This window comes from Miscanthus floridulus, chromosome 1 (assembly GCF_019320115.1).
Source record: "Miscanthus floridulus cultivar M001 chromosome 1, ASM1932011v1, whole genome shotgun sequence".
NCBI classification, from domain to species: domain Eukaryota; kingdom Viridiplantae; phylum Streptophyta; class Magnoliopsida; order Poales; family Poaceae; genus Miscanthus; species Miscanthus floridulus.
In genome coordinates, this window is record NC_089580.1 from 191678755 (window position 1) to 191702595 (window position 23841).

At 50.3% G+C, this 23841-nt stretch overlaps 1 protein-coding gene across 3 annotated transcripts; it reads left to right on the top strand.

The window, feature by feature from the left end:
• Positions 1 to 12440: 12440 nt before the first annotated feature.
• LOC136552425 (serine/threonine-protein kinase EDR1-like) lies at positions 12441 to 22152 on the top strand. Of its 3 annotated transcripts, XM_066543990.1 has the most exons (13): positions 12447 to 13048; positions 15500 to 15922; positions 16083 to 16189; positions 16352 to 17565; positions 17779 to 17819; positions 17958 to 18026; positions 18148 to 18248; positions 18529 to 18607; positions 18694 to 18792; positions 18863 to 18931; positions 19038 to 19087; positions 21302 to 21478; positions 21607 to 22152. In XM_066543990.1, the coding sequence occupies exons 1-13, from the start codon at positions 12593 to 12595 to the stop codon at positions 21740 to 21742; spliced, it is 3021 nt and encodes a 1006-aa protein (XP_066400087.1). In that variant the 5' UTR covers positions 12447 to 12592; the 3' UTR covers positions 21743 to 22152. The 3 variants fall into 3 exon arrangements, with proteins under 3 accessions (XP_066400102.1, XP_066400093.1, XP_066400087.1); XM_066543996.1 differs by lacking the exon at positions 18863 to 18931 and having other exon boundaries at positions 12446 to 13048; XM_066544005.1 differs by lacking the exons at positions 18694 to 18792; positions 18863 to 18931; positions 19038 to 19087; positions 21302 to 21478; positions 21607 to 22152 and having other exon boundaries at positions 12441 to 13048; positions 18402 to 18537.
• The last annotated feature ends 1689 nt before the right edge of the window (positions 22153 to 23841 follow it).

Below are 23841 nucleotides of genomic sequence, written 5' to 3' on the forward strand. Positions count from 1 at the left end.
TGCATTGAATAGGGGAAGGCAGAGAGTTTTTCGTCCGAACCTTTCACCTTTCCTTAGCTGCTCAGCCCCCTCTTTAAATAGGGGGGGGGAAGGAGTTCTCGCCCCACCTCCCCGCCAGCCTCTAAGCCGCCACCTCTTCTCCTTCCTTTTTCTCCGAATGCATCGGCTCCTAAGTAAGAGAGGGTAATGCCAGAGAGAGAAGAACTTACAAATCCGCTCGTGAATCTAGAGCGTGATGTTGAGCTGGAGGTCATCCAATGTAGATGAGATGGCGCGGTTTGCCTGTGCTGAGGAGGGGTCATCGCTGCTGAAGGAGGAAAAGCGCCGGAGGGTGCTGAGCGTTGTCGATTTTGCCGTCGTTGGTTGCGGCCTTCCTTCAGCGGGAGGTGCTTCCTACCCCGACGCCGTTGTTAGGGTTGTGGCCGATGACTATGGCGTAGTCCCTAGGCGCCCTAGCGGAGGGACACCGCCATCACCAGCGTGGCGCTCGTCGTTGTAGATGATGGTGCCTTCGAGGATCCTGAGAAGCGATGGGACATCACCGATGGGGAGTAGTACGCGGCGGTCGCAGTAGATGAATTGGGCCATGTACGTGCCTAGACATTGCCGATGGAGAGCTTGGCGCGGCGGCCGTAGTAGATGAACTGGGCCGTGTACGTGCTCGGACGTTGTCGATGGAGAGCTTGGCGCGGTGACCGCAGTAGTACTTGTAGTGAAGCTAAGCAGGGACTGTAATCGAATAAGTTTGGGGGAGCCCCCGAGTAAACAGTCCTTTGAATTTTAGGAGTACATTAGTTCTTTGCGTGATAAAATCACTTTGTAAGTGGTGAATTTGAGCAAAAAATGAACAAATTTTCCAGCTTTTGTTACGGCAAACAGTAATAGTTTTTCAGTTTCCTCTTTTTGTGAAGAGGTTTCAATGCCTTCCCATGGCCCAAGTTGTAAAAAACTAGGAATGCGGGTGAATTAGTTCTGATTATGCTGGTGAGCAAAGAGGTTGTAGCCGTTGGGGCATGGGTCTCCCGCAGTCCTACCAGTTGTACTCAGAATTTGTTCCCGAAATCTTAGTTTTTAGGACTTGAGGAGAACCAAAAAATTGAGATAAAGTTTGCAAAGATAACCACAAGAAGTGTTTGCAAAATGTACTTGTATTATTTGTATCAGCCCCCGAGTGAGGTCTGGCCCCTCGCGATTTGCAGGGGTCAGATGTCACTAAAGATCGGGGATTTGTAAAGACAGAAACTGATAAGAAAAAACATGCATTTATTAAGGATAAAAACGACGTAGCTGCTCAATGTTCTAGGCGTTGGTGAAGACCTCACCGTTGATGGTTTTCAACTTGTAGGCGCCTGGGCGGAGTACTTCCGCGACAACATACGGCCCCTCCTAGGGCGGGGAGAGCTTGTGGCGGTCCTTATTTCTCTGCATGAGGCGGAGGACGAGGTCCCTGACGTTGAAGGCCCAGTCCCGCACCCATCGGCTGTGGTACCATCGCAACGCCTGCTGGTATTTAGCCGAACGGAGGAGGGCGATGTCGTGGGCTTCATCTAGTTGGTCCAAGGCGTCTTGGTGGGATGCCTCGGCCCCCTGTTCATCATATGCTCTGATTCTTGGTGGTCCATAGTTAAGGTCCATTGGGAGAACGGCCTCAGAACCGTAGACCATGAAGAAAGGTGTGTAGCCGGTGGCCCGGGTAGGAGTTGTCCTTAGGCTCCAGAGCACCACCGGGAGCTCAGTGAGCCAGCGCGCGTCAAACTTGTTCAACCGGTTGAAGATCCTGGGCTTAAGGCCTTGCAGGAGCATGTTGTTTACGCGCTCGACTTGCCTGTTCATCCAAGGGTGGGCGACGACTGCTCAATCGATCCGGATGTGTTGTTCATCACAGAATCGAATGAATTTCCTGCCAGTGAACTACATGCCGTTGTCTGTGATGTTGGAGTTCGGCACTCCAAAGTGATGGATGATGTCGAGGAAGAACAACACAGCTTGCTCGGATTTGATCGTGGAGATCGGTCGAGCTTCAATCTATTTTGTAAACTTGTCTATGGTGACAAGTAGATGGGTGAAGCCCCCGAGTGCCTTTTTGAGTGGCCCAACCAGGTCGAGCCCCTAGACCATGAAGGGCCATGTGATGGGGATCATCTGGAGCGCCTAGGTCGGAAGGTGAATCTGTCGAGTGTAGTACTGACACCCTTCGCAGGTGCGTACAATTTGCTTGGTGTCGGCTACTGCGGTGGGCCAGTAGAAACCTTGTCGGAATGCGTTTCCAACCAAGGTCCTCGGTGCAGCATGATGACCACAGACCCCGCCGTGGATGTCACTTAGCAGAAGTCTTCCCTATTCGCTGGGGATGCAGAGCTGCAGGATCCCGATGTGGCTTTGTTTGTAGAGTTCGCCCTCTATAAGAACGAAGGACTTGGCATGGCGCGCGAGCCATCGGGCTTCCGTCTTGTCTGCCAGTAGTGTGTCGTGGAGGAGGTAGTCGAGGTAAAGCGTTCTCCAGTCGTTGAGAGGGTCAGGCTCTGTTGCTAGACCCTCTTCAAGCTCCATGACCTCGGGGTTGGGCGGAGCAGTCGACGGGTCGGCCCTCGGGGCCAGATCAGATGGGCCATCGTTGGTCTGTTCTAACCCCACGTAGCGTACCGAGGGCTTGTGTTGATCGCTGGCGAAGACACCCGCCAGAACTGGCTCTCGGCCAGATGCTGCTTTCGCGAGCATGTCAGATGCTTCGTTGAGGCATCTTGGGATGTGATTGAGCTCGAGGTCGTCGAATCTGTCCTCCAGTCGTCGGACTTCTTGGCAATATGCCGCCATCTTGGTGTCATGGCAGCTTGACTCCTTCATAACCTTATCGACGACTAGCTAGGAGTCGCCCCTGACGTCGAGGCGTCAGATGCCTAGCTCGATGGCGATTCGTAGGTCATTGATGAGCGCTTCGTATTCTGCGATATTGTTTGATGAGGGGAAATGGAGCCAAACTATGTACCTCATGTGGACCCCGAGGGGTGATACGAACACTAGTCCCACGACGGCGCCCTTTTTCATCAGTGATCCATCGAAGTACATCGTCCAGTACTCTTGATCGACGCCCGTTGGTGGCATCTGGACTTCGGTCCACTCCGCAATGAAGTCAGCCAGCACCTAGGATTTGATCGCCGTTCGGGAGGCATAGGTAATGCTTTGATCCATTAGCTCGAGCGCCCACTTTGTGGTTCTTCCTATAGCGTCCTGGCTATGGACGACCTCACCGAGGGGGAACGACGTCACGACTATCACAGAGTGTGACTCGAAGTAGTGGCATAGCTTCCTTTTGGTGATGAGGATGGTGTAGAGGAGTTTCTGGATTTGAGAGTAGCGGGTTTTGGAGTCGGATAATACTTCGCTGAAGAAATATACAGGGCGCTGCACCTTGAAGGTGTGCCCCTCTTCTTCTCGCTCTACTACTAAGGCGGCGCTAACCACTTGCGTGGTGGCCGCTATGTACAGGAGGAGGGATTCTCCGTTGCTTGGAGGAACTAGGACCAGGGGTTTGGTTAGAAATTGCTTGACCATGTCAAGCGCCTCCTGGGCCTCAGCTGTCCACTCGAAGTGGTCGAACTTCTTCAGGAGTCGATAAAGGCGGAGCCCTCGTTCGCCGAGGCGTGAAATGAATCGGCTGAGGGCGGCAAGGCACCCCGTGATCTGCTGAACCCCCTTTATGTTCTAGATCGGGCCCATCCTTGTGATTGCTGAGATCTTCTCTGGGTTGGCTTCGATGCTGCGCTCGTAGACAATGAAGCCGAGCAGCATGACCCTTGGGACCCCGAAAACACATTTTTCGGGATTGAGTTCGATGCTATTTGCCCAGAGTTTCGCAAAGGTTTGTTCGAGGTCGGCGACAAAATGGTCAGCCCGTTTGGACTTAACTATGATGCCGTCGACGTAGGCCTCAACAGTCCGCCCGATGAGGTCCCCGAAGCAGTTGAGCATACAGCGTTGGTATGTCGCCCCTGCGTTCTTCAGACCGAATGGCATGGAAATGTAGTAGAACGATCCAAAGGGGGTGATAAAAGACGTCGCGAGCTGGTCAAACTCTTTCATCGTAATCTGGTGGTAGCCGGAGTATGCGTCAAGGAAGCAGAGGGTTTCGCACCCTGAGGTGGAATCGACTATTTGGTCTATGCGTGGCAAAGGAAACGGGTCCTTTGGGCACGCCTTGTTGAGGCCCGTGTAATCGACACACATCCTCCATTTTCCGCTCTTCTTTCGCACAAGAACGGGATTTGCTAACCACTCTGGGTGGTGTACTTCCCTGATGAACCCAACAGCCAACAATTTTGCTATCTCTTCGCCGATGGCCCTACGTTTTTCCTCGTCGAAGCGGCGCAGGCGTTGCTTCACCGGCTTGGAGCCTGGGTGGATTTTCAAGGTATGCTCGGCAACCTCCCTCGGGATGCCTGGCATATCTGAGGGTTTCCACGCAAAGATGCCTTTGTTATCATAGAGGAAGTCAACGAGCGCGCTTTCTTATTCAGAGGAGAGCACGGTTCCGATGCGGACTTTTTTTGCCCTCGGAGCTACTAGGGTCCATGAGGACCTCCTTGGACCCTTCCGCCGATTCGAATGATCTGGACGACCTCTTTGTGTCGGGCGCTTCTTCAACAACCTCCTCCCTGAGGGCGGTGAGCTCTTTGGAGGCGATGACTGCTATGGCGTGGCCGCATCATTCGACTTCGCACTCGTAAGCGCGACGGAAGGAGGTGCCGATGGTGATGACCCCGCGGGGGCCCAGCATCTTCAGCTTGAGGTATGTATAGTTGGGGACGGCCATGAACTTCACGTAGCATGGACGTTCGAGGATGGCGTGGAAAGTTCTGGGGAACCCTACCACGTCGAAGGTGAAGGTCTCAGTCCTATAATTGGACTGATCCTCGAAAGTGATGGGCAGATCGATCTACCCTAGCGGTATGGCCTATCTGCTAGGTACGACGCCATGGAAAGGCGCTCGGATGGGGCGGAGGTTTGTTCGGTCGACGCCCATCTCGTTGAGCGTCTTGGCGTACATGATGTTGAGGCCGCTGCCTCCGTCCATCAGTACTTTCATGAGTCGCTTTGGGCCGACGATTGGATCGACAACAAGCGGGTACCTTCCCGGGTGTGGGATGACATCCGGATGGTCGGTTCGGTCAAAGGTTATGGTAGATTCTGACCATTGGAGGAAGGCAGGCGTGGCCGGTCCGGCCGTATAGACCTCGTGGCGCGCGACCTTCTGGCGGCGCTTGGAGTCGTAGGCCGTTGATCCTCCAAAGATCATAAGGGTGCCGTTCGGCATTGGGAAGGCATCGTCCTTCTCCTCTGCGTCGTCTATGGTGGGGGTAGGTTCCTTCCCCTGCTCCCCTTTGTTGAGGCCCTCGGACAAGTATTTGTGCATGAGGCTACAATCCTTGTATAGATGCTTGGCTGGGAAAGCATTGTTTGGGCATGGCCCCTCGAGCATTTTCTCAAAGTGGTTCGGAGCGCCCTCCGTGGGCTTTCAGCCACCCTTGCGGTCGGCAGCGGCCACGAGCGAGTTGTCGCGCTGTTGCTTCTTGTTTTTTTTCTTTTAGCGGGACGGTTGGAGGCGCCTTCGCCGGCGTCCTCATCCCACCTCGCCTTGCCGTCGGAGCGGCCGAAGATGGCTTCAACTGCCTCCTCTCCTAAGGCATGGCTGGTGGCGATGTCCAGGAGCTCCTTAGTGGTCCACGGACCCCTACGCCCCAGCTTGTGAACCAAAGACTCGTAGGTTGTCCCGGATAGGAAGGCTCCTATCACGTCGGCGTCGGCGACGTTTGGGAGCTCGTTGCACTGTCGGGAGAACCACCGGATGTACCCGCGAAGGGTTTCATCGGCCTTCTGGCGGCAGTTCTTGAGGTCCCATGGGTTTCCGGGGCATTTGTATGTGCCCTGGAAGTTGCCCACGAAGATCTCCATCAGATCCGCCCAACTTTGAATGGCGTTGGACGGTAGGTGCTCCAACCACGCTCGTGCCGAATCGGCCAAGAATAGTGGGAGATTGCGAATAATGAAATCGTCATCACTCGCACCACCGGCTTGACATGCAAGCCGATAGTCTTCGAGCCAAAGCCCGGGGTTTGTTTCCCCAGAATATTTAGGGATGTTGGTAGGCGGTCGGTACCTTGGTGGGAAGGCAGCGTTGAGGATGTGTCGGCCGAAGGCCTGAGGGCCTGGCAGGCCAGGGCTCGGGCTCCGGTCCTCGCCACTGTCGTAGCGTCCGCCGTGTTGAGAATGGTAACCACGGTGGGCTCCCTCCCCTACATCACCGTGGGTGCGCCTACGGGCGTCGATGGTGCTACGTACGTTATGGTCATGGCCGAGACATTGATGTACTAGGACAGCGGTGTGCTGCCTGTCGCCTGGCGATGTCTGGTGAACGGACGCGTCCTTGGTGGGGCACACTGAGGGCGTGCGCTGGCTGGCATTGGGCTCGCATCGTCGAGACAACGAGCTTTTCTACCTGCTGCGCCACCGCACGCTCGAGCAATGTGCGAATTTCTCGACGGGCCCGGCGATCCTCGGACGTCACGGCCTCTAGAAGGCCGTGCAGCAAGGCCATCGCAGCGGCGATGTTTTGTCTTGCCCGAGCGAAGTGAGGGAGGGTCCTGTCGTCGGTGAGGATTCTCTGGTGTACCGTGCGGGCCATGGCACGCGCGCGCCCACCGTTTTTGCGGCGTTCGATCTCGCGATTGATGTCCGTGTACTCTCGGACGAGCCCTTGTCCGGCCTCATCGATCTCTAGCTTGCGGGCTCTCAGCTGCTCCATCCTTAAGCGAGATGGGGCCGCTGCCTCCCCCCCAGACCTGCCGTAAGGGTTGCTTGTCGGGGTAGCCTCTTTCCCCGGAGATGCTTTCAACGTGCCCCTCGAGGGTTTGTGCCATGAAGCATTCCCGGGAAGGGTGATGGCTCCCCCTGCTGGAGTCAGAGCTGGAGGACGATCCTGGCTCCTCCGCGAGGAGCCTATGGAGAGTATCCATATCGTGTTCAATTGTCCCCCACAAACTCGCTGTCTGTGGGCGGCTGAGCCATGCGTAGTGTTAGAAAGTGGCCAGTGGTCACCACGGCGTTGCAGAGACCGAACGGAAACGCTATCGAGGCGCTCCGCACGTGGCATTCCGAAGAGAGGGTGATGCAGCATGGGGACTCCCTGGATGACTAGGGTCCAAGGGAGTTGCTGGGCTGGCCCTCAAGCCTTCGGTGGCTGAAGCTGATGGAGGGGAGAGACTGGACGGTCATGTGGGCCAGCGCCAGCTCTCCTCCTAGTGTGACAATGAAATCTAGGTCACCGAAACGCACGTGGGCGCCCGGGACCCAGCTGATTGCGTCGTTGGCCATCCGAGGCCTGATTTGGAATGCGCAAAGTCCCCTACCTAGCGCGCCAACTGTCGGTGTTTCGTACAAGCACCGGTAAGTAAATTTATAGTGATGCGTGTTAGGCCCAGATGGTGCGCTAAAGAACACAAGATTTATACTGGTTCGGGCTGAATATCCCTACGTCCAGTCTGTTGCTGCTCGTGTTATTAGCACCGAAAATAGTTCATAGTAGGGGGTACAAACGGTCGAGAGAGGGACTGGTCCCAAGTCTCTGATGGAAGGGTCGAAAGGATGCCAAGAGCTTGGTAGCAGCTTGACTGTGTGTGATGTGTTTTGTGTTGTCCAAAGTCCGCCCCCTTGTTGGAGGAAGCACATTCCCTTTTATAGATGAAGGGAACGGCTTTACAAGTGAGAGGGCAAGGATGCGTATGCTACCCAACCTTGTTGTTCACGTCTACCAAGCCTTGTAGTCCATTTCGGCGGGTGCGAGAGGATGGTAAGCGCATACAATACTGTCGATGCCACTGTATAATGTCAGGATGGCTACAGAGTACTGCTCCGCGTAGGGTATGGACTATGGTATAGTAGTTTTGACTTATGAGCCTTGCCCAGCCTTTCTCCGCACGCCTTCTGGTTCCTATGAGTCCCCGTCGGAGGGACGCAGGGTCAGGGTCCGAAGTGGCGCTGTGGGCAAGGCCTTCTGATCGGAGAGGGCGTCCAGAGGCTGAAGCGAGTGCTCCAATCTGGTGGACCCGAGGGGCCGTGAAGCGGGCGCCGCTCCCTTGGGACCATAACGTGGTGACAGCACATCCGTCATTTATGGAGGACGCAAGTCCTTTCTTGGACCGTAGTGGTTGTCGTATGTCTACGTCGGGTTCTGTGTCCGAGAGCTGAAGGCGGCGCCTACAACTCTGTAGGGCGAAGAGCACGCACCTGCAACACTATTCAGGCTCTGCTACGCCTGGGAGGGTCTAAAGCACCCATCCCGTCATTCCCTGGCAATACTTTTCCTGTCGGGGCGCAGGGTATGGTCCTCGAAGCCGCGGTTGACCCAAACGTCTTATCCTACTCTGTACCTATCATCATGAGGGGGCGGGGAGAGGTTGACAGGCGAGACGAAACCAGTCTGTGGACATCGGGCGAGGGGAAGTCCGCCCTCAGAGGTCGGACGAGGCGGAGCTGGCCCTTATCCCTCGGGCGAGACCAAGCCCAGCCCTCGGGGGTCGGGCGAGGCGGAGTCTATCCCTAAGCCCTCGGGCGAGGCGGGGCTGGCCCTTATCCCTCGGGCGAGACCGAGCCCAGCCCTCGGGGGTCGGGCGAGGCGGAGTCTAGCCCTTAGCCCTCGGGCGAGGCGGAGCTGGCCCAAGGGCATCGGGCGAGGTGGAACCAAACTCCCGTTATTCGGGCAAGGAAAGCAGCTGCGTCCTTGTCCGTTCGGGAGTTTTTAACGTTCGATGGTTATTGGTTCCACCTCCTGGAATACCCCAGTGTTAGGTCCCCGACAAAATCCAAATGTTTCGATCACATTTTATTTGTCACATCATTTTCATTTTCTTAGAGATCTAAATAAAACCATAGTTAGGTTACACCATTATGGTTTCGTGATGATTGCGGATCCAATCGTATCTAAGCTTTTCTACACCAAGCCGCTCCACAACTAAGAAAAATGTACCCGATCATCATGTGATTGTATTGAGCCTGTTTATCTAAGCTGCAGCTTATCACCCTGTTCGCTTGATCGTATCAGCCATGATACAATATTTTTCTCTCACAATAAAACAACATCAGCTAACTTATAAGCCACAGAAACGAAGCGAACAGGTTGTACAAACGGTTGACCATACCAAAGCTAGTACAGCCACAACCGCTTTAAAGAGAAGCGAACACACCCAATGATACTTTTTAAAAGTTCATGAGATGAAAACAGCCTAGCGACATCATCAAATGATTTCTGGCCAGTCTGAAATTTCCTTGATTTCAAAGTTTAACTACTCAGTAGTAACTGTAATATAGTACCAAAAGAAATTAGAAATGTTCAAATTTATATGCGGCAATAATCGAAAACATTATCATCTTTATGGAAACGACCCTCTGGAAATAAAATTTTTATACCTAGGTGGTATGTTTAGAACACTGGATACGATCTGCGAAAACATTCCCAAATTTCCCAAATAAAAGGTCTTGGACCTTTGCTGTTTCCTTCTACGTCGTACTTTGGTGAGGCAGCCATCATATTTAAGTTGTACTTGGTCCATATTATGGGCCGGATCCAAGTTGACAGAAGCTTATGTGCAATTAATTTGAGGATTCCTGACAATTCATATGGAGGATATAAAATTTCTCTATCGAAAAAATCAAGAGGATGCCTATTTGATAGAGTAATTTTAATACAACGAGTGAGGACTCGAAACCAAGTTTTGAGTGGTTAGTGCGTAGGAGATGGCATCCGCTACCAGAGATCAAACCAAGTTTGATGTCTTTTTTTTTTTTGGCTCACACATAACTATTTATTCGGGATATATGTCATCTTCTTTTCAATCTCGATATGATGCTAAACTGAGCTATTCCCTTCGAGATTGTCATTTCACATTATGCAATGTGTTGACAAAATCGAATTGAATGAATCTTGCGGCATGTACACAATTTAGGTAATGAGATATTGTTATTTAAACAAACTAATAATACCATAATCTAATTTTTTCAGGTCCATAAGACTAAAAACCACTGCACAAGTTGTCGTTAGCATGTAATAATCCGCTACCAAAGATCGAACACTATGTTTGATGTCCTCTATGGCTCACATAATTATTTATTAACGACACTACTAGAGCCCGGACGTCCGGACTGACGCTTGTGGCTATGGGGCTGCAGTCCATTTTCCTGCGTTCACGCATGGGCCCTCACTGGTCGGACATTACTCGCCCGCACCTGCGTCTCGCGGCCACGCGGGGGCCCACGCCGCGCATCCACGTGGTCAGCTCGCGCCCACTCCAGCTTCCCACCCGTATCATATATGCAACACCTGATATACTTCTGAAACAACTGTCATCTGCATCGGGGCGCCACGGCCGTAGCAGCAGGCGAGGCTGGAGGGCTTCCCGCACCAGGGCCTAGCGCTTCTCCTTGCGCTGACGGCCCCTGTCGGCGTCGTCGGGCTAAGCGGGTGGCGGAGCAGGAGCAGCGACACGAGCAACGAAACGACCGTGCAGAGCAGGAGCGGCGGCAAGAGCAGCGGAGTGGGCGCGCGGAGCAGCGGGGTGGGCGGCAGAGGAGGAGCAGGAGCAGCACGAGGCGAGCGGCAGGAGCAACAGAAAAGGGGCGGGCGGCGGAGGAGAAGCACGAGCAGCGCGAGGCGGGCGGCAGGAGCAGCACGAGGCGGAGGCGGACGCAAGCAAGGTTTATTGGGCCGGTTGGTCCGTAGGCCTAGGCTCGCGACATCCGGACGGGACAGACGCCCGCATGCTATCATTTCCGATTTATTCGAGGTAGACGATATATGTCATATCTTCTTTTCAATCTCGATATGATGCTAAACTGGGCATATCCCTTCAAGATTGTCATTTCACATCATCAACGTGTTGACAAAATCGAATTGAATGAATCTTGCAGCAAGTACAAAATTTAGGCAATGAGATATTGTTATTTCACAAACCAATAGTACCATAATGGCTTTCGCTTCTCTTATAATCCGTCTTTATCAGCTCTTTTTCCAGCCGGAACAATGTTTTTCTCTCACGGCAAATCAGCCGAAACAGTATTTCGGCTTATTTTTTTAGCGAAGCGAACGGGGCCAATGTATTTTTTTCAGGGCAATAAGACCACAACCCATGCACAAACTAAGGCTTTGTCGATTCTGTCTCAATAGTTTGTGTCAATGCATGATGTTGTTTATAAAATGGCACCACCGTACTTGATGTATGCCCTCAGTGTTCTTTTTTTACTACTACCTCAACCTTTAAGATGTAGAATGTGAACTCACGCACCAACTCACATCACACGGTCACATCTCTGGTGCGTAAGTTAGATCTACAACCTATATCATTGGTGGCACGTCCATGCGAGGAAACTGAAACTTATTATGGGGGAAACCATGGTGAGGAAACGCAAACGATCCCAGGGATCGAACCTGCACCCGGCCGCTCGCCCACTGCGAAAGCGTACCAACCGAGCTAGCGCTCATCCTCTATGCCCTCAGTGTTCTAAGAGAACTATGGACCCTTAGTGTTCTATAAGAACTATGACAACACCCCATGTCTTTCCACACACAAAAAGCAGGTGTTTAGTTTCTGGAAAAGTCAAACTGAGTAGATTTTGGTCATTAATTATTTACTCAAATTTTATGCATGCTTTATTTAGTACATAAAAGCTACTATACCAACAATCAACTGATTTGCATTCCACTTATCTTTTAATACCTACTGATTTTGAAGTAATTGATGATGTACCAATGCACCATATATAATAGTAGATGATGATCAGAGTATTTATGGTTTTAAAGACATTTCAAATCTGAATACGTCCTATACAAGAATTGGTGGAGTACAATGTACAATCCTACAATATCTCGCCACCTCCCATACATTTTTCTCGATTTGATTGATGTGTCAGTATTTAACTCATTTACTTGATTTGATATTGGCCCTGTTCGCTTCTCTTATAATTTGTCTTTTTTAGTTTATTTTTTTAATTAGAATAATATTTTTCTCTCACAACAAATCAGTCGGAATAATGTTTCGACTTATTTTTTGAGCGTAGAAAATCTACTAGATGGGCTCTTGTAACGCTCCATCATCTGATCAAGTGATCAGAGACGAGACATGTCCCGTGTCTTGGCTTTTGGACAATAGCCGCCGTCCGGAGCCCCACACCGCACCAACAAGACGTCGGGTCCTACCCACGACTAATCACCACTGGCCCAGTAGCCCCGCAGGCCCGCAGCACGCCACGCACTGACCCGACCCGACCCGGGACCCGACCCGACCCGGGACCCGATCCGATACAACGCAGCCGCGCCATTTTGCAGTCACACCCCTCGGAGACGGAGGATTCCACCCGCTTTCGGCTTTCCTTCGCGTTCCCGTTCCCGTTCCCACCCCCCATCCCCACCTGCTCGCCTCCTCGCCCGTCGCTTCCTTCCTTCCTCGTCACGAGTCGTCGTCTCCTCTTCGCCGACCGGGACGCGGAAACGCTCCACGCAAGCAAACCCTAGCCGCCGAGCTCGCGGCGAGCCGGCAGGGAGGGAGGGATGAAGAGCCTGTTCAAGAGTAAGATCAGGTGGCAGCACCGGTCCAACGACCCCGCGTCCCCGGCGGGGCAGCCGCCGCAGCAGGCGTCGGGCCCGCCGTCGCCGTCGCCCGCGAGCTCCCCGTCGGGGACGGCGCCGGCGCCGGCGCTCTCCGTCTCGACGGCGGCCTCCTCCTCGCCCCCCTCCGCGGCGGCCACGCCCACGGGCGCTGCTGCTGCGGCGCCCGCGCCCGCGGGGGCTGGAGCGGGAACGGGAGCCGGAGGGGAGGACTACATATCGTCCGAGGAGGAGTTCCAGATGCAGCTGGCCATGGCGCTGTCCGCGTCTTCCAACGGCAATTGCGTGGGGGACCTGGACGGGGAGCAGATCAGGAAGGCCAAGCTCATGAGCCTCGATCGCTTCGCCGCCCACCGGGACGAGACCCACACCGCGGAGTTGCTCTCCCGCCGATACTGGGTGAGCCTTCCATTCGGGACGATCATCAATTATATAATATACTCGACTTTCGGTGCCTCCACTTGCTAGTTGCTTGTGAGGTTTTAGGTTGAAACCGTCTCTGCTACTTCATACAACTGTCTCGACTTAATGTGGACCATTTGGCCAATTGCTTCGCTACCGTTCTCAGATGACATTTAAATTCGTGCGTTGGTTTCAGTATCAGCTTATGTGACTATATATAGTTCCTAATTGAGCTTCACTTCAGCCCACAGCATGGCGGATCACACATAGCGAATAAATGCATGTGCCACATATAAGCTTCTGGTGGCTAGTGAGCACTGGTATTAGTCATAGAAGATGCTTCCTCCGATCACCGATATAATTTAACTCTGACCTAATTCAAACTTTTTAGCTCTGATGATCAATGTCTAAAATTCACATAGATTGACAACACAAGATCATCGCTGCCTGATTCATTGTGAAATGTGTTTTCTCTATATATAACTCTTTCTATTAGATAACATGTGTTTGTTGATATTACTAATCAAATTGTCATATTGGATACCGCGTGGATGTCCTAATGTACTTTATGATCAGAGGAAGTATTAGGTTGAGGCAGAAGCCACTAATTATAGGCTTCCTCGATTTCACATAAAGCAGCCTTTTTTTTCCCTCTACATGCTATGCTGATGCCGTTAAAACACTAGCTTGCTGAATCATCACTGAACCTATTTATGGCGTCTGCTTGACGAATCAAATAGTGGTCTTGGTCTTCCCTGTTATGTCATTTAAGTACGCTTGGGAAACCTACATGCCAATTGTCAAGGGCGTCGAACCCTCGGATAGCTGGCCCTCGGCTACGTAGCTCGTAGCCTCGGTCCGTCGTCCTCTCCGGCGAGGTTAAACTCTAGCCGCAGGCTTAGTTGAAGAAGAGAGAGACATTAGATTGATATTGTATTTTCCTTTTTCCCTTCAAAACCAACGTACGGTTACAATATATATGAGGCCAAAGGCCTGAACCAACTGGACTCTAAGACTCCTAGAATTAAGGGACTACAAATAGAAAGCTAATAATAGAAAGCTACTTCTAATTTCCTTCCTAGCCACATGCGGTGGCCGAGTCCTGGTCTGTCGCGTGCACGCCCAGAGCACGCTCCGCGCGTTCCGCGTCGCGGCGGACGTCTCTGGCCCTGCGATGCCTATAGTACTGACGCCCGACCATGACACCAATTAACGCTGTTAACTGCTGTAAATTATGTCGCTGTTGAGATACGACCTTATTTCTTGATTGCTATTATGATCCACCTCAGTCTAGGAGTAGGAAATAATACATGGAGAAATGGAAATGCTACTTACTATTTAGGGGCTGCTTGCATGCACACAAAAGATACTGATGTATTCGCAGTGGTAAGCCGAAATGATTGGTTCCTGGTGTGCCATACTAGGGGGTTGTTCCCAATGCCACACTGCTAGAAGGAAAAAAAGATAACAAAAGAAAAGACTTTTGCTCCTGAGAAATAGGTACAAAAATATACACCTTTGTAGGCTCAACCAGGGCATGCAAAACCTAGGTAAACAAAAGGAAGAAGCTGTATGCATGCTAGATGCTCGTATCGTATATCATGGAGGTGGATAGTTAGCCAAGGAAGAAGATGGATCAGGTAGCAGAATTCCTTTTTTCAGAAGCAAATATATGGTTGCTGGTCAAACCATGCTAGTGTATCATGGAGGTGGGCAGGACTGCGATCAGGGGAAAACTAGGATCTGCTGAAGAATGGAGCTGAAGTCCTTAAAGAACTGGCGCTGCACTACCATCTGCAGAAAGCAGCTCAGGATCAAGGGATGACTTTGATCGCAACCAATGATGTTGTGGCCTGAAGTTTTAGATGTGCCGATAAGTAAACCAAGTGGGCTGCTTGTTGGATGTAGTAACCTGTTCTAGCACCTTACTGATGTTCTGTTTGTAATAGCTGTTTTTCACTGGGTCCATTGGTTTGGCTGGAGTGTGTTTGGTCACAGTTCTGACCAGTGGTTTTGTATCTCTTGCGCTAGGAGTAATTGAGACCTGAGTGCTCTATTACTATACAGTTTTTATCCCTGTATTGTTTGCAACAACCGTTGGACGCTTGCTTGCAACAAACTCCGTGGTTTCGTTGCTATAAGTAATGAAATTCGAGCGTGCCCTGGTGTGAAAAAATATCTTGCTGTCATTTTTTGTAGGTTGTGTTTATGCCGGCCAAATATTTGCTGAACAGATTCTTTCCATTGCAAATCTCTATTAGGACTCTTCTTGGAGATGCAAGATCAGTGTTTATCAACTCTAAAGTTTCTTTGCCTGTTGGTGTGTCTAGTTAGGTCAAATTCTTGTCATAATACTATTTGTTGGTCTGTTGGTCACTACATACGAGTGTGGTGGTTGTGTTCTAACATTCATGCTCTGTTATGACATCTGTTTTTAACTTCTTTCAGGACTATAACTTTCTTGATTATCATGAGAAAGTTATTGATGGCTTCTATGACATCTTTGGCTCCTCTATGGAATCCTCTAGGCAGGGGAAGATGCCATCATTAGCAGATCTCCAAACAGGCATAGGGGACCTAGGCTTTGAAGTCATTGTAGTAAACCGAGCCATTGATAGTACCTTGCAGGAGATGGAGCAAGTGGCACAGTGCATCCTGTTGGACTTCCCTGTTGCCAATATTGCACTCTTAGTGCAAAGAATAGCTGAGCTTGTTACAGATAATATGGGTGGACCTGTCAAAGATGCTAACGACATGCTCGCAAGGTGGCTGGAGAAGAGTACTGAGCTGAGAACCTCGCTACAAACAAGTTTGTTGCCTATTGGTTGCATCAAGATAGGGCTATCACGTCACCGTGCCCTACTTTTCAAGGTCCCCTTCCTCCCTCCCTCCCTCCCTCCCTCTTTCCCATGCATGCATATGCAAGAAACCTAAGCTAGCTAGGAAGTTACTAAAAAAGTATTGTATTGTCTCAGCTGAGAAGCACATGCTTAAGAAGTTATGTAATTATGTCCTGTACCTCTCCGTGCAGATCCTTGCAGATAGTGTTGGGATTCCATGCAAACTTGTCAAAGGGAGCAATTATACTGGTGGTGATGATGACGATGCTATAAACATAATTAAGATGGACAATGAAAGGTATCAATGTTTAATCATTGTGCTATGTTCATACTTCATAGCATAAATACTTAAGATACTTCAAGTTATGCTATCCATGTGCTAGTCTTATTTACTATATTCCAATTAATTTGTTGCTGCTCTATGTTTACTAAGCGTTATTTTGGTGTAATTTTTCTGCAGGGAGTTTTTGGTTGATCTGATGGCTGCTCCTGGTGCTCTTATCCCAGCAGATATCTTAAGTTGGAAAGGCAATTCGTTAAATTCTAATAAAAAACTCGCCCTGAATCAAACAGCTGGATCATCGAGTACTGTTGATGCTAATATGGATCCTACTGTATTGCCACTTGAACCTAAAGGTGGCCAACTGCCTTTGTTCGGCAGTGGTGATTGGATATCAGACAGTGGTTCTGGATATGAGGCAGCAGAAACTGCAGCTTCTACTCAAGCCTCTTCGGGTGTCACATCATCTGTTCCTGCTGGAAGTGTTTTTGACAGTTCATGGATGCTGGTTAATCATGAACAATCAGATGGACCATCAACTTCTGCTGGTACATCATCCCAGCAGAAAGTTGTACCTCAAAACGAACATCAGCGGAATTTAAATCGCCTTCCAGATTTGCAGGAAATTCCAGAGTCAAATAACCTTTTTGCTGACCTTAATCCTTTTGGGGATATGAAGTCCAAGAAAACTTCAGTACCATTCAAAGGACCAGATCATAGGAACAATGAGTTGCAAAAGCGCAGAGAGAACATAGTCCCTAATGCTGAAAGGCCACAGCAGCGGTTAGTTATGAAGAATTGGTCTCCTTACAATGATGTTTCCAACAACAAACAGTACAATTATGTCGAGGATTCGTTTGCTCATAGAAATGTTGGCAATAATGCTGCATCATCATCATCCCAGATGCCACGATCAGCCGCAAGGTCTAATCTTAATTCTGGATTGCGTAATGATGCATCATATCATAATTATGATAGTATTATGGCTGGTACCTCTGCCATGAAGATTACATCTACAGCTGAGACTGGGAAGGTTCCTGAAAGGGTTCTGTGTGGTGATTTGGACAAAGGTCAAACAAATTATAGACTGGAGGATCAACATGTTGTAGTTCAACCACCACAGGAAAGACTTCCATGGGTTAATCCTGCAGAAGGAAGAGTTCCAATGAATAGAGTTCAGAGTCAAGCAAAACAACATATTGAAAACATGGCTGTAAAGCAAGACCATAAGAAATTGCTCCCTGATCCAAAAAAATCTCCCCTTGACAGATTCATGGACACGTCATTGCCATCAAGAAACATGGACATGAGGTCACAGAGGCTTGACTTTGATGATGTGTCTGAGTGCGAAATTCCTTGGGAAGATCTTGTGATTGGTGAAAGGATTGGCTTAGGTACTTATTTTGCTACCAAGTTTTGATAACTCTGCTGCTTTTGAACTAAGAACTTTGACATGTTTTGGAAACTAATTTTAAATGTGCTGTTCAAAGTTGTTAGCTTTAATGGCTATGATTTTTATTAGTTGAATAGCAGTGGGTTGGTTGTATGAACTTGCATCTTCCTGATCTCTGCGTGAAAACTATTGATTGATTTGCTTCCTTCAATAGGTTCATATGGAGAGGTTTACCGTGCTGACTGGAATGGAACAGTAAGTAGTTCATTCCCCCAATTTATTTTTTGTATCTTGAGCTTGGCCATTTGTTCAAGATGTTCTGTGGAAGTCATAAAAGAATCAGATGAGAAACCAAATCATGGTCAATGCACTGAAGTTTTCGTTTATTTGCAGGAAGTAGCTGTAAAAAAATTCTTGGATCAAGATTTCTATGGTGATGCTCTGGATGAGTTTAGGAGTGAAGTAGGTGAACTTTTATCTGTTTCTATCTTGGAGTTTTCCTAAATAAATTATTTAATTTTCATATATACTCAGTCCAATTGTGCTTTATTTTTTGATATACGGATATACTTTATTTGACAAGGTCCGAATTATGCGTCGGCTGCGCCATCCAAATATTGTTCTCTTTATGGGTGCTGTTACACGCCCTCCGAACTTATCTATTGTATCTGAATATCTTCCAAGGTATAATACTTACTTTTACTACACAATCACTGTTTATATTGTGGAAATATGTGAATTAAATATCCCAGTCTAGACAACACAGAAGTTGTAGCTGGCATGCATAAACTGAAAGTTCTTTTTACTATTTAATTTTATTGTGGTACATGCTATTAGATGTCTAGGTTCTTGCAATTCTGGAGTTGCTAAATGCTACATAAGATTCACACCCTCAGATTCATACAAAAAACCTGAAGAGGTGTTTGGTGATTCATTGTTGGTTCATGATTTTGTCCTTGTTTAGGGGAAGCTTGTATAAGATCCTTCACCGCCCTAATTGCCTAATTGATGAAAAGCAGAGGATCAAGATGGCCCTTGATGTGGTAAGGATGAATCTTTTATATTTTATTGATTGGTTTGTTTCTTTGTTCCTGCTCATAAAAGTGACTTTCTCTCTCTCTCTCTTAAGGCCAAAGGCATGAATTGCCTGCACACTAGTGTACCTACAATTGTTCATCGAGATCTGAAATCTCCAAACTTGCTGGTTGACAATAATTGGAATGTAAAGGTGTGTGATCTTGCCCACAATTAATATTTGGCCATCAATAATCATTCACATCAATTATGCAATAAAACAGGTCTGCGACTTTGGACTTTCACGGTTGAAGCACAGTACATTTTTGTCATCCAAATCCACTGCTGGAACAGTAAGTAGCTAGCATCTGGATGACAAAATCATGTCCCCCCCTACTTTCTGTCTTTCCCTTCGAACATGATTTATTATTATTTTTTCTTTTTTGCATCATCTATCAGCCTGAGTGGATGGCACCTGAGGTTCTGCGAAATGAACAATCGAATGAAAAGTGAGTGTTTTGCTGATGCTTTCTAACTCCTATCTTATTCTGGATATTCTGGTTATCGAGCATTTCCGTGAATATAGGGTTCCATCTTCCTGTCGAATGCTTGTGCTTGTGGTTTTGTGCTCAGACCAGAGAATTTTGGTTTTCTGATAGTTGGATGTGACTGCTTAGTATTTTTCACGTAGCGGGATCATGCACCTATCTAGTCAGGCTTTTATATGCTCCAAATATTTTGTACTCCATATGCAGCATTTTGTTACTAATAACCCTGTAAAACACAGTTCTCCCACCCTCTGTTGCTCTCCCCTGTCTCTCTCCCCCCCTCACCCTATCCTGGCAACACGGACCCAAGTACCATAGATGGCACACAGCTTGACACATACATGCTCGTCACATGTGACTGTGAGCCCTGTTCCTGGTGCACTTGCCAGCACTCCAACACTCCTTTCTTGCCCTTGACAATGAGTTCTTGCAAGCCGCCTTCTCCAGGAGACGTACTTACCTTTCTTGCCAACATTCCCCCTTTGTCTTCCTGCCGATCCCCACTGCAACCATGGCACTTCTGCACAGCACAGAGGATCCGTGGTGGTTTTAAAAATTAATGACCTGTGTACCAAGTGAGGAGATATTTCGAGATGTGACTAGTTTTCAATCAGCTCTCTGGCCAGTTTTACAATTTTCCAACCAATCATGTTGTCGGGTACCATAAAAAGGGGTCCCCTAAGCAAGAACCGAAAAAATCGCTTAGACCCTGTCAAAATCAAAGCCAAGAGACAACTACTGGCTAGCCCCCACCTTGTCCGAGGCTACCGATTCTTTGCCTCGCTCGAGGCCTCGCACGTAAGGCCTCGGACGGGGAACCGATTCTTCGTCTCGCTCGAGGCCCCGCACGTAAAGCCTCGGACGAGGTGCCGATTCGCCGCCTCGCTCGAGGCCGGCTCGGCAACAACTCCGTCGCCTCCGCCTCGACCGATCTCCCTGACAGAACGTCACGACCAGCTAACGCGACGAAGCACTCCCGCGACGTCAGCCGGACGACGGCTCGACACAGCGGAGTGGCCGACGAGATGGGAAGTCGCATCAACACCATGCCATCCGGGACAGGACGGGGCAGGGGTTACCGGCCGCTATGCTCTGTACTGTGCCCACGGACTGACGCCCGCACTGCACTGTGCTACCTAACCCTTGCTCCAAGGACAACGCGGCGTGGGGAGTCAAGTCCGGGTCACTGTAGCCTCGGAATCAGTGTACAGGACCAACTGCTCCCTCCGAGCCTCGGCAATCCGCTTCAGGGTCTCGGCAGCCTCGGGATTCGCGCCCGTCGAGCCCCCCACGATGGCTCGGCCTCGGCACCAACTGAGCCTCGGCTCTTTACGCTGTCGACACACAGCGACCGGCACGTCGTCCTGCCATGCCCTGCGTCAAGCTATCACTGAAGCTCCCACGTCGCACAGGATGAGGCGTGACCGGCGCGTTGCTTCAGTGCATCAAGGACAAGACCGCTCCGTCGACCATGCCGCCACAGTGGCAAGCTACAGGGCTCGGAAACGCCACCTCCGCTCATAGGACGTCGCGTAGCGAACACATGTATCACCCCTGTCCCCCCTTCAACTATAAAAGGGAGAGACCGTGGCCGTTTCTAGGGACAGAGGGACACAAACGGATACTCACGAGACACGAGCACGCGAGCTCACGGGTTCACGAACTCACGCATAGACGCCCAGACGAACACACGCTCAACACCTTGTAATACGCACGCTTCCTTGCTGCCTGAGATCAACATCTCAAGCAACCCACGCCGCTCCACACAGAGACCTGGGACTAGCTCCCTCTCTTGCCCTGCTTGTAAACCCCTACTACAAGCACCTCGGTGCAAGGAATACAAGATCGCTCTCTCAGACTGGACGTAGGGCACCTATTGTCTGAACCAGTATAAACCTTGTGTCTCTTTGCATCACCATCCGGGATTAGGGGCACGCAGTTCAAATTCACTAGTTGGTTGAAGACCCCCCGGTCCAAAACACCGACACATGTAGAAACCAGAACAGTACAGGTACAGGTTAATTAATCTATCTTCCCTCAGGTTTCACACTTTTGCTTGTTCTCCTGCAACACCTTTTTATACTTTGCCAAAACTAAAGTATGATAGGATCCTCACCGCTTACCTTAATTAAATTCAGTAACAATCTTTGCATCCACTACCTGAATTTTGTGCAGGTGCGACGTTTACAGCTTTGGTGTCATCTTATGGGAGCTGGCAACACTTAGAATGCCATGGAGTGGGATGAATCCAATGCAAGTTGTGGGGGCAGTTGGTTTCCAGGATAGACGGCTTGATATTCCCAAGGAAGTTGATCCTCTGGTAGCAAGGATCATATTTGAATGCTGGCAGAAGTGAGTTTCAAAAAAGGCCTTAAGAATTTAACCTGTTCTCTGATCAAAGTCTCCTGTATCGGTCATGGCATTTAAAATTTGACTCTTGATTTTAAATTTGTGCTAACATGTGCTTTGTCAATTGCCAGGGATCCAAATTTGCGCCCGTCATTTGCACAGTTAACAAGTGCCCTGAAGACTGTTCAAAGACTAGTGACCCCTTCTCACCAGGAGGCCCAGAGCCCCCATGTTCATCAAGAAATCTCAGTGAACTTGACTCCTTAGGGGGGGCTCTCCACTTCCCGTTGTGCATAGTTTTTATTCTTTTGCTGTTTGTATTTGTCCAAAAGTCGGCAAATGCTGGCGCACCAGGTGGTAGACACTCTGCCGCCGCTACAAGTACCCCACAGTAGGGTATGTATAGAGTCGCCCATCAAACAGCAATCGGAAGAAGTGATTCAATGTGTAGCAACTGATTGTTATGCCCACGTCAATCCCGCTTTTGTTCACCCAACTGGCCAACCGGGTGCGAGCCCTCTGGAAAGCAGTGAGAGCTCTTTTGTGTTCATTGTGAAGTGCCTGGCTATGTTAAGTGGATTTTTTTTTGTCACGCTGCTAAAAAAAGACAGCATATTTCGAAGTTGGACTCTGTACAATCAGGACACGTGAATTTAGGATACATTGTAATTTTGGAAGATTTGTGTATGCTCGCAAAGTCGCATGACTGCCTTAGCTGTTTGTGTTTGTTGGCCTGTGCCTTGACCGAGGAAAAGCGTAGAACACCTGGTCCATTGCTCATTTACCTGGATTGGTTCTCGTCAACGAGATGGTTAGGAATTTGCCAAGTTGCCAACCATTTGGTAATTGGACTGTTGGGAATGTGGCGTGCTACCTTTTGCGTTTAAAATTTAAAACGAGGCAGATCCTGGATACAAGTAGGATTGGCTTTTGATTCATGGAGTGCAATTCTGGAAATACGTTATTTTTAGCTAAGATGTCCTGAAACTACGTTTATTTCATGCGGAGACAGTTTACATCATGCTGAAAAATTAAGTGAAATGGTAAGAGGAATTCGTATATTTTTTTAATGAAAACAGAGGTATTCGTAGATAAAAAAGAGTTGAATTCTCTCTTTTTTTTAAAAAGAAAGCGGAATAAAAGAAATATGAATTCCAAACAGTACAGGAGGTACAAGTGGCAACCTAAAGTACAGTTATCAACCCTGAGCCCATTCTTCCCATTCACGCCTCTCCTTAGACTGTCTCCGATAACGTGACCCATTCCCCAAAAATGCGTCGTGCACAGTGGATAAGCGGCAAAAAAAACAGCCTCCAACCGAGTACGCAAACACAGCAGCCATTTTGGGTCGGAGGCGACGCGGGAGGCAAATAACCGTCATCGAGGAGAGACGACGCAAAAATCTTGCGCCCTGGGCCCGCGAACGAGATGACGGCGAGGACCGCGGCGGGGCGCTCGCCCAGGGCCGCGCGCCAGGGGGCGTGCTTGCCCTAGCGCCGTCGGCCGAGGAAGGGGCTCCCGCGCCTGTGCCGGGGGGCGGGCACCGCGGAGGCCTGGTCGCGGCTGCGGACACCGCCGAGGCCTGGCCGCACCGGAGCGCCGGCGGGCGAGCACCGCGGGGGGCCGGTGGAGGGAGGGAGGGAGGGGGGGGGGGGAGAGAGAGAGAGAGAGAGAGAGAGAGAGAGAGAGAGAGAGAGAGAGAGAGAGAGAGAGGCGCACGGCCGGAGGAGGAGAGGGGCGTGGCCGGCTCGGTGAGGCGAGCTCGCCGTGGGAGCACCTCCGGAGCCGTCCGGCCTTGGTTGCCTCGCCGGATCTGGGACCGCTCCCCCCGTCGCCGGTGATGAGCAGCGCCGCGTGGGGGCGGAGGTGAGCAGCGTGAGGAGCAGGCAGGCGCTCAAGCTCGCCCGCCGCGCTGCCACGCCGAGGGAGAGGGAGAGAGAGAAAGGGGAGGCGGGAGGGGAGGGGAGGGGAGGGGGCGCGGACTGGGAGCCATGGCGCGAGCGGTGCGTGCGGAGGCGCGGGGGTTGGGACGAGGAGTGAGGGAGAGAGAGACGGATAGAGAGATGGAGGAGGCGATGAGATATTTTGGGCAGGCGCGGTGGGCTGTTGGAGAGGCAAAGGTTTTGGGTGCGTGACCTATTTACTGTGCAGAACTCAATTTCTGAAATGGGTCGCTGATTTAGGTATGGACCGTTGAAGATACTTATCCACCACACACACACATACGTCGCCTCCCCACCACGCGTCCTCCCGATCACCGTCCACACGCGCGACAGCCGAGATCCAACGGCCGGAGCCCCCACCCCCACGGAAAATCCGGTGGAGGCCGGCCCAGAGCCCCAGACCCCAACGAACGTCGCGTGGCG